This window comes from Calidris pugnax, unplaced genomic scaffold (assembly GCF_001431845.1).
Source record: "Calidris pugnax isolate Ruff unplaced genomic scaffold, ASM143184v1 scaffold255, whole genome shotgun sequence".
Classification (NCBI taxonomy): domain Eukaryota; kingdom Metazoa; phylum Chordata; class Aves; order Charadriiformes; family Scolopacidae; genus Calidris; species Calidris pugnax.
The window spans coordinates 45,104-55,576 of NW_015091101.1; the positions used below are offsets into that span (position 1 = coordinate 45,104).

The 10,473-nt window shown below is 53.6% G+C and overlaps 2 protein-coding genes across 2 annotated transcripts in view; one reads left to right on the top strand and one right to left on the bottom strand.

Moving 5' to 3' along the window:
- The window catches only part of LOC106897371 (chromosome unknown open reading frame, human C19orf35), a 3,765-nt gene extending 557 nt beyond the window's left edge, over positions 1 to 3,208 (top strand). Inside the window, exons 2-4 of the mRNA XM_014957960.1 lie at positions 138 to 265; positions 520 to 1,169; positions 1,702 to 3,208. Coding sequence (XP_014813446.1) covers positions 138 to 265; positions 520 to 1,169; positions 1,702 to 2,697 — 1,774 coding nt within the window. The 3' untranslated portion in view covers positions 2,698 to 3,208. The remainder of the gene's footprint in view (positions 1 to 137; positions 266 to 519; positions 1,170 to 1,701) is intronic.
- Positions 3,209 to 6,508: 3,300 nt separating this feature from the next.
- The window catches only part of OAZ1 (ornithine decarboxylase antizyme 1), a 5,598-nt gene continuing 1,633 nt past the window's right edge, over positions 6,509 to 10,473 (bottom strand). The window contains 5 exon segments of the mRNA XM_014957966.1: positions 6,509 to 7,027; positions 7,143 to 7,228; positions 7,900 to 8,072; positions 8,279 to 8,365; positions 8,367 to 8,424. Coding sequence (XP_014813452.1) covers positions 6,897 to 7,027; positions 7,143 to 7,228; positions 7,900 to 8,072; positions 8,279 to 8,365; positions 8,367 to 8,424 — 535 coding nt within the window. The 3' untranslated portion in view covers positions 6,509 to 6,896.

A 10,473-nucleotide genomic window follows, 5' to 3' on the forward strand; every position in this document is an offset into this window, starting at 1 on the left:
TTTTTACCCCCAAACCACACAGCCAGGGCCCCCCAGGCCACCGCTTCCCTTTTCTCCTTATTCTTCCTCTGAACCGGCACCAAAAGGCACCGGAACCCCCCCTGGGGGGGTGAGAGCTGACTCCTGGCTCCGTGCAGGGCTATCGTGCGTGCCCGCTGTGCCAGCCTGGACCTGGGACCCCCCGGACCACCCGCCCCCATGACGGACATCCCGGGGGGCCACCCGCCTCGGCCCCCCAACTCAGCCCTCATCTACAGCAACGTGGGTGAGTGACTCCCCGGCCCCACATCCCTTCTGGTTTCAGCCCCCCCCACGGCAGGGATGGACCCCACTGCTGTCCCCCCATCACCCCCCCCTCTGGCTGGCACTGGGGAGGGCTTTGGTGCTGGAAATACCCAGTGGGGCCAATAACGAGGTGTTTTTACCCCCCCCGTCCCGTTCCATCTCCCACTTTCTTCCCCCCTTCTCCCACTTCAGGGAAGTCTCAGCCCTGCCATCTCTGTTCCTGTCCCTCCCCAGGAGAGCTGCGGGCCCACCTCGTCCCCCGCAAGGCCAGCCGAGGGGAAGGAGCCGGGAGACCCCCCTCTCAGCCCAGCTGGGACCCCCTGCCTCCCCCACTGCCGAAAAAGCAGCTCCAGCGAGCAGAGTCCCTCCCGGAGCCGAGGCAATCCCGACACTCTCGGGGTGACCCCACACCATGGGCCGGCAGCACCTTCTACAGCCTCCCACCCCCTCATCCACCACAGGAAGAGGGGGCTCCCAACTCCATCCCCCCCCGGGACAGACCCTCCTGGGGATCCAAGAAGCTCCTGACCAAATCCCAAAGCCTGGGGGAACCGGGGGCCCGGAGCAGCCCATCACCCATCCCGGCGGAGGTGACATTCGGGACGGCGGACGGGGAGCTGGGGCAGCTCCTGGAGAACCCATCGGGGGTGTGTGGGGTGGTGTTGGGGTGCCAAGCGGCCACCCTGGCCCGGCTCTCAGCTCGTCTCCAGGAGAAGCTCCTGGGGTCAGAGGAATGGCAGAGGCAGCTGGAGGCAGAGCTGGCCGGGAAGAGCTGGGCCGGGCTGAGGGTCCTGCAGCGGGAGCCCTGCCTCCAAAGCGGGGACGCCTGGTACTTCCCGGTGGGCTTCACCTTCGAGCAGAACCAGCTGGTGCTGGCGGCCAAGGTAAGCGGGGAACTGGGGACAACAGCCCCGGCTGGTGCAGAGGGAGACGGTTCTTGTGGCCAATATGGTGGGGACGTGCAAATATGGACCGGGGAGCGTTGGGTTTTCCACTCACCCCCGTCACGCAGGAGCTTCCTCTTTTTGCACCCCACTTCTGCTTCTGTGAAATGGGAGGGCACTGCGGGCACAGGTTGGGGGGGGGGGGGGGAAAACGGCACAGCCTGGGCAAATGGTCTCCAGGGGCCAGCGGACACAAAGTAGAGGCTGGAGCAGAGCTGGGTCCTCAGGGAGAGCAAGGATGAGACCCATCAAAGCAGCTTGGGGATTTCACTCCCCCATTAACTTTTCCCTTTCTTGTTCAAAACCAATCTCATGGGTGCCAGTGGGCTTGGAGGGTGCAGGAGGAGACCAGCACCCTGTGTGGGTCAGACCAGGGCTGGTGGCCCTGAGCACAGGAGGTGGCCTGGCCCAGGATGAGGCACCCCATGGCTCCATCCTCACCCAGCTGGCCATGCCCTGTGTCTCCTTGCAGGTCCCCAAGCCGTGCTGCACCAGCCTGGGGGTGCAGAGCTCCTTTGGGGTCCACTGCAGCATCCAGCGCCTGATCGGACGCTTCAATGACCACCTCCCGTGGGAGCTGGTGCTCCCGGGAAACCCTGAGGAGCAGAGTCAGTCCCCCTCCAAAGAGGAGCCAGCGTGTCTTGCCACCTGCCCTGTCCTGCAGGTCCTCATTTCTCCCGAGGTTCCCTACCAGACCCTGGCAGGTTTTGTGAAGGGATCCCACGGTTTGCACCGGGCCAGCCCTGGGCACTACGAACGCCTGGCTTGTCTCCTCCTCCTGCAGGTGTGCATGGGGCTGGAGCACCTCCGGGTGCAGAATGTGGGGCAGGGGGACCTCTGCCCTGAGAACCTGCTGCTGGTGCAGTGCCCTCCCCAGAGCCAGCAAGGCAAGGAGGTATCTCTGGGGCTGTCCCTTCCAAGGCTGCTCATCAGCAGCTTCTTCAAGGTTAAAGCCAAGCAAAGACCATGTTCTACCAGCCAAGAGCAGGACTGGACCAAGGGGCTTGCTGCACCACCCTCCCCAGTGGCAGATGAGCTGCATGTGGGCATGCTGATCTACCAGATCTTGCATGTGGACATCTCTCTGGAGAACGCCTTGGGGTTCAGAAGCAATAGACTCCCTGAAATCCCCTCCCTGTCCATCTATTCCATGGGACTCAAGCGTCTGGCCATGCTGCTTCTCCACAGAGATCCCTGCAAGAGGGTCTCCATCGAGCAGGCAAGGAGCATCCTGCAGGTCCTGCTCTGGGGGCCTCGTCAGGAGCTCTTCGCCAGGAGCAAGAAGACCCTCATCCTGCTCCGGAGCTGGGTGGAGATGAAGAGGGCTCTGCTGCTCCTGAAGTTTGCTGAGAATTCAGCTGGGGCAGTGGGGAGTCCTGGCCTCGAGGAGTGGTTGTGCTGCCAGTACTTCCAGGAGGTCACCGAACACACACTCTACCAGGTCACCCAAGTTCTCTACACCCCCTGAAGGCCAAGCTGAAGTTCAGCCCACCCAAAAGGTCTCCTCCAAGCCAAGAGCCCACGAGGACACGGCCAAATCCTGGAGCCCAGCTCACAGGGAGCCTAAGCTGGTCCTGGCTGGGAGAACTCCATTTGCAAACCCAAACCCTCCTCTCCCACAGTGTGTGAAGGATGAAGCTGGGACCAAACTCCCACCTACGGCTCCCACGGCACGGGCTGTGTTTCTACACCCTTGGATGATTTTTGTTTGATACCACGAGTCCGGTTTGTCGGAGCACCTCAGGAAAGATGCTGGGTGGAAGCCACAGGATCAAGCACAGATTTTAGTGGCTGATTAATCCCGAGCAAGTGGTGGAAAGCCCCACGTGACAGCTCACCTTAACACACCACAACCAAAGGAGAAATACAACCCCCCGTACGGCCGGCGCTCTTCAGAGAGCGTTTGTGGCGCAGTCACAAATATAAGTGACATTTTAAAGGGGGAAATACAGCAGCCACACAGCTTCAATAAAACCCAGAGCTGAGCCTCTTAAATATCAGTCCTTTATGTGCTTTTTTGACAGCGTCACACACCCCAGCGATGCATCCAGAGAGAAACACAACCCAAACTCCTCTGCCCGGCCAGGATGAGCCACAACAGCCTCAATGGTGTCTCGAAATCACTCGGGTCAGTTTAGGATTTTTGTGCCCAGGGATGGGGCTGCAGGCTCTGTCTCTGCCTGCACCAAAGCAGGGTCATGGGATCTGCTGCTGGTGTGAAACACACAGCACCAGGCAGGATCTGGTCCCCAAGCCCTGCTGTGGGGTGACCATCACAGTGAAGCGCCATGCAAGGTCCTGCTCAGGTCATTTCTACTACAATTAGAGGCACGGAGTGGTCAGAGTTGGAAGGGACCTTAGAGCCCACCCAGTGCTGGAGTGGTCAGAGTTAGAAGGGAGCTTAAATCCCACCCAGTGCCACCCCCTGCCCTGGGCAGGGACCCCTCCCACCACACCACGTTGCTCCAAGCCCCCTCCAACCTGCCCTTGAACCCCTCCAGGGATGGGGCAGCCACAGCTTCTCGGGCCAACCTGGGCCAGGCTCTCCCCCCCCTCACACCAAACAAGTTCTTCCCCACAGCTCAGCTCCATCTCCCCTCTTGCAGGGTCCAACCCTTCCCCCTCCTCCTAGGGCTCCCCTCCCTCATCCAGAGTCCCTCCCCAGCTTTCCTGGAGCCCCCCTTCTTGAGGGACTGGAAGGGGCTCCAAGGTCTCCCCGCAGCCTTCTCTTCTCCAGGCTGAACCCCCCAACTCTCTCAGCCCCCCCTCCCAGCAGAGGGGCTCCAGCCCTCCCAGCATCTCCGGGGCCTCCTCTGGCCCCACTCCAACAGCTCCATGTCCTTCTGCTGGTGGTGGCCCCAGAGCTGGAGGCAGCACTGGGGGGTGTCTCCCCAGAGCAGAGCAGAGGGGCAGAATCCCCCCCTGGCCCTGCTGGCCACGGGGCTGGGGATGCAGCCCAGGGGTGGGGGGTTTCTGGGCTGCCAGCGCACGTTGAGGGGCGTGTGGAGCTTCTCACCCCCCAACACCCCCAAGTCCTTCTCCTCAGGGCTGCTCTCCAGCCATTCTACCCCAGCCTGGGGTTGTGCTGGGCATTGCACTCAATTAATTATTAAGTAATTATTAATCCACTCGTAGCTATCACCTGACAGCAGCAAGAGCCACGCTCACAGCAGGACGGACCTTCCTGGGCTTCCCTGTAGCTCCCAGTGGGGCAGCCCAGATGTGTTCATGGAGGTGGGCAGTAGCACACCAGGCAGTCACCAGAGCCCATGGCACAGCTGGATGGGGGATGGCTCCTCCCAAGTGTCCCTGAGCTCAAAGAAACCCCCCAAAAAAATGGTAAACCAGTTCTGTGACCCCTACCAGATGAAACCCCAGAGCAGCACGCTCCCAGTTCCCCCAGTTGGTGGGTTCTGCAGGGGTGAAGACCCAGTCGAGACCACAGCCCCTCTGTGCACGGTGGGGGACCATCCCCTCCTGGAGTAGCACCCACACCCAGCAGCGTGACCCCCCCGTTGAGGTTGGACAAGCAAAGGGGAACCAAACAAGGTCCATGGTCACCACCCAAGTGCTGCTGGTCCACAGAAATGTAATTTGAATTTCATTATGGGCTTTTGGGCTAAAAAACCACCTAAGAAGGATTGTCCCAGGTGAGCCCCATCACCCTGGCTGTAGTATCCTGTGTGGCTACCAGATGGCAGTAAAGCCCGTGGCACGGCAGCAGCTCACCCAAAGCCACCTCGGGCACCTCATCCTGGAAAAACAAAGCCAAAAACCCACTTCTGGCAGACCCCAGCCCCAGGGCGGCACCTCCAAGCACCCCTATTTCTGATTTCCACCTTGGGTGACCCCCTCCCCTCCTGCCAGGAACACCCAAGGTCAGGGAATAGCCCACAGGGGATCACAGCCTTCAAGGCAGGACCATGACCATCACCACAATCACACCCAGAAAGCAGAGCACACACAGGGACAGCATCACAGAGGAAAACAGGAATATCTCCAGAAAAACAGTTTATGAAGTTCAGCCTGTTGGGTAGAGGAGGAAGACCCTCTCCCGGGTCATGCCCGGGGCACACCAGGAACAGCAACTCCACAGCTTTCAAAAAAAAACCCACAGGCAAAATACCATTGTAGAGCCCCAAAACCAACTTAGGAAGAGACCTGTGTGAAGGGGATTCCTGGCAGATCCTCAGTTCCAGCAGAGGTGACACTGTGTCCTGAGGGGACAGCACAGCCCGAGCTGGGGCAGGGGCAGTGAGAGGCCCATATAAATATCTGAAGCCAATTAAAGAGCACCCATCCATTACCACGTTGCTCATCTAACACCAGGTCCTCCAGGAACACGGTGCCATCCGCTACAGGATCCACTCCCTGCCACATCTCCAAGGAGTTTCAGGGATTATTTTGGTGTCTTCTGTTCAATCTCAAGTGTTGCTGAGCCCAAAACATCCACCTGGGGATGACCCATGGGGGGGGTGGGTCCTTAGCCCCCACACTTCCACAACTTAGAGCTCCCAAAGCCAAGCTCGGGGCAGGGAAAGGATGTTGGGCCCCCGGAGGAGCTCACACTCATGAAGATCATCTTGAGTTTCTACAGACACCTACAGCTGGGTGGAATAGCCCATCCTAGGGATTCACAAGATTAATCAACTCAAATCAGCCCAAACAACCCTCTAAAGCTGCAAGTGTTAAATACTTTAAAGTATTTCAACTTTCTGCCCCAGGTGTACTCCTGTGGAGGCTTCTCTAGTAGCTTCAGCTCAAGGTTTAACTCCAGCAAAGTATTTCAACTTTCTGCCTCGGGTGTAGTCCTGTGGAGACTTCTCTAGTAGCTTCAGCTCAAGGTTTAACTCCAGCACTGCACAAGGAGCCACTTTCCCATCAGTTCAGTGTCCCAACCACCAAACACCCCCTTCTCCTTACACCTGGACCCCAGCCTGTCTCCCCAGGAGAGCTCTGGAGGCCACCAGGCCTCAAAGGCTGTGTGTAGCTCCAGAAGTGCCACCAGCCTTCCTACATGACAGCTAAAGAACTCCCATCCAGACCCCAGAACCCCAGGGCATCCATGAGCTCCCCAGCATCTCACCTGTGACCTCCCAACCAACACCCCCTCTGAAATATCCTATGAAACACCAAGATGCAGTGACCCTAATCACCAATGGAAATGGAAAATCTGCTAATTATTTCCCTAAACACAGGCTTCTCAGGATCACCAGGTTATTTCAAGTCCCAGCAGATGACAGCCATGAGTTCCAGCCAAGCAAAGAACGACCAAGGCCTTTCTGAACCGGCAACTTTAATGGTCGGGGCAGTTCCAGAGCCATCTCTTCAAGAGTGCAAGTCTTAAACAGCTTAAACCAGCAATAAAAAGTAAAATATAAATTTTTATTTAGAATTAAAGCAAATACTTCAGTATCACAAACACAATATTAAACTTCAAGAAATATACTGCTAATTTGGAGGGAGCATTTATTTTGCACAACCACAACATGCGCACAAATCCAGAAAAAGATGTGGAGTCTGAAATTTTCAACATCTCACCACCAGAGCAGTTGGTCACAACGTTTCATACAGAGTTATAATATATACTGTAATAGATGTTGACAAAATTTCTACAGAATCATCTTTATAGACAACAAGAAAGCTCTAAGAGGCAAACATTGCAATCTATTCTTCTTCTGATGAGTCTCTCTCAAACGTGTAGGCCATGAAGCAAGCATCTGGTCTCTTGGGGACAAGGGGATGCCCTGGTCTCACAATCTCAAAGCCCAAAAAGCTGAAAGTACGGAGCAATGCAGCTAGAAAAAAAACCAAAAAAAGCAGAAAATAGGTTTCATACATTTGATATGGCAACAACAGTTAAAGCATCCACCAAAATCAACTTGAAAGGCAGGGCTATGAGTGAACACCCACCTCTATCATCTCTGTTCTTGTGGAAACAAATGAACACATGATCAACTCGAAGCTGTTCTTCAGCAAACTCTAGAAGAACTGCAAAACTACAAGAGAAAGAAAAGGTGGTCAATGCACGTGAGCAAACTCTTCCTTCAGAGAGAGCCAGTGAGGTCCTGTGAGCCCGTCTGCACGTAAATTCATTAGTGCAAGTGAGAGGCCAGGACTGGAGAAACACCACCAGGGAATTCCCAAACACAGGTTTAACTTGAAGACAGAAATTTAATTCTTCAGTAACACAGAAAACACGGTCAGGGCAGTTCCAGAGTCATCTCTTCAGAGTAAGAGCTTAAAGTAGCAATAAAAAGTAAAATATCAATTTTGATTTAGAATTAAAGCAAATACTTCAGCATTACACACACGATATTAAACTTCAAGAAATATAGGGCTAATTTGGAGCAATTTTTCTGTTGCAGCTGAAGGGAGAACTACAGTGATTGACTCAGAACCAGAGTTTTCAGAGGGTAACAGCAGCCACCCAGCAGCCGGGAACACCGCCTGGAATCCCAGAGGTTTTTTGGGTGGTTCCACCTGAAAAAACAGGTAGAGCCACCCCAAATCAGGATCACAACTGCAGAGCATCAAGCACCATAATTGGAGTTCTACTTTCACAACAAGGGAAGCAAACATCAGCAGCAATAAAGTGTTATTCCACCCTACTGATGGGCCTTCAAAACAGAGACAAGACAAACCCCAGCTGTATTTTTGTTCTACGGACCTGTCCTTGCTCCCTTCAGGCAGAGCACCACTGGGGATCTCTATGTAGAGGTTGTTGTTGTTCAGCACTGCTCTCCAACTAATGTGTTTGGCATCTGTAAGCCTTGACTGGACATTCAGAATTCTCGTCCTGTTATTAGATGTTAGTTCTTCTGTTACATTCAGCCGATTATCCTGTAGCAATAAGAAGTGCAAAGTTATTTCCGATTCATTTTGGAGAAGGGATAACTCCCATTAACAGGCTCGAAGCAAGAAATGCAGTCAAGCTCACCCACAGCAAGCTGCTTCTCATTAGTCATACTCACCGAATAAAGGGCTCGAGGCAAGAAACCTCAGTCAAGCTCACCCACAGCAAGCTGCTTCTCATTAGTCATACTCACCGAATAAAATAAATTAGCTGAAAGATTGTGATCCCTCTGACTATTCCCTCGCCCACCTGGGATCTTCAGGGGTGGGTGAGGGACATCAGGAGCACCACCGAGGCCCCGGACCCAGGTTACTACAGCAATTGAAGGGAACCCTGGAACTAGAAAGGGATGACAGTTAGGGGCAAACAGGCAGTGGGAGACAAATGCCTCTGCATTCGAGGTTTCAAACAGTGATCAAATGGCAAGGTTTTGGAAGAAAAAAAAACAACACACCGAACCTAGGCCAGGGGACCTCCTCCCACTGCAACCCAGGGATGTGGAAAGACAAAGGAACCTCCAAACCAGGGCCAGGAACACTGCCTTGTGCCCTGAAAGCTACTACTGTAGTATTTCAAGGGAAAGACTAACTTGGAGACGAAAACAGTCTCAGCTTGAAGTGGGCAAGGTGTATTTCTGCACCAAGGTACCAGTGTGGTTGACCTGATCTCACGAGAAGAACCACTCTGCCATCACATATGGAAGATCCCATTTTCTCCCCCCACCTTGTCCTCCTAAGTCATCAGGATCATACTGACCCAGGAAGCTCAGGATCATTTTTCCCTGTGATATACAACCCTAATTATCTTAGACCTTTGCATCGACACTCTTGGCTCGAGGTCAAGAAAACGACATTAAATAGTCTCACAGGTGTCACTACCTCAAATGTTTTTGCCATGCTCAGAAACAACCTCACCAGGGACCACACCTGAGTATTTGAGAACATACAAGCCTTTCTAGTAAATTCTTCAGAGCCATTTTACCCTCCTCGGCCAAGCTCAGCTCTTCAGGTGAAAAGGGAGAACTCTGAAGCTACAAAATGTTATTTCTTCTAGGCACGGGAAGTTTCTCCCCATCCATCTAAGCCTGTTGAAGCAAAATAAGCCTTCTCCTGTAGGAGAGCAAAGGCTGTGCTGCCTGGCCCCTCCCTCTGCACCATCCTTCACCCGCAGGCTCACTCTTGAGTTGCGTCATCTCAGCAGATGCAGCAATCGAGGCCCTTAGGGAAATTTTCACAATCGTCCTGTCTGTGAGTGCCAGCAGCCATTTGCAAATCAGAATAAACATGTACAAAATAATCCACCATTTTGCACTCGTTCGTCCCGAGTTTCATTTTCTATTTTTTTTTTTGTAATGAGCTCGGGACCTGTGATGAATAATCCGTATTAGAAAGGCACCGAATGGCCATACAGGTCAAATATTATACGCTGGAAGGCATTAGCAAGCACAGCAACTGCAAAGTTTTATTAAAAAAATATTAACATTGTGCTCCCAATTAAGTATTCAATCCACTATTTTACGCTCTTTGAAAGAGAGATGCTTTTAATACTAGTGGAAAATACTTATTTTATCCCAGAATGATTGTAGAGCTACGCATTCCTAATCACCCTTAAAAATGAGCCTTTAAGCACCCTGTTCAGGGTGCAGTGGAAATTCTTTATACAATTACACCTTTTGCCCAACGGAAGGCAGTGCCTAATGGCTGCCTACATTTCCCAACTGAGAATATATTTTAGAGTGATATTTATGTGCATTTACTCCTCTTGAAAGAAAAATAAGTATAAAAACGCCCTTCAAAAAAAAAATTTTAAGTCCTTTCACAATCCTCATACAAGGTCTAACCATGGCTTCCTCTGCACAAGGCAGACTGATGTTCTAACCTTCCATCACCCTACACCAGTCACCCCAGTTCAGATATTTTCTTCCCAGCATCTCTAGGGATCGTTTAATCTTTTGGTTGAGTTTTAAACTACCCTAACACTCTTAATGTTCTACTTTAGGCTCAGTACCCTCGATTAGTTTTCAAGAATATCTACCATTACATAAGGGGATAACAGCTTTCAATCCTTCGAGATCTTTGCCTAATTGTAGGGTTGGTTTTTTCCCCTCTCGGTAGGAAGAAGGCACCTCCAGGCCCTGCCTCCAGCCCGGCTTTTGTCTCCGGGCACCTTTTCAGCCCCTTCACTCTCTCGGGAGGGACTGAGGGACCCGCCGCCTCCCCTCAGGGCCCGGTGCTCCTTGTTCCTCCCGGGGCTGTGACAATTCCTGCTGTCCCCGCCGGCGGAGGGCGGCAAACGTGGCACAGGGCGGGCGGCAACCGGGCCGTGAGGCGGCTCAGGGCGGGGGGGTGGCACCGGCGGGCAGGCCCCCCCCCCCCGGGTTGGGGGAGG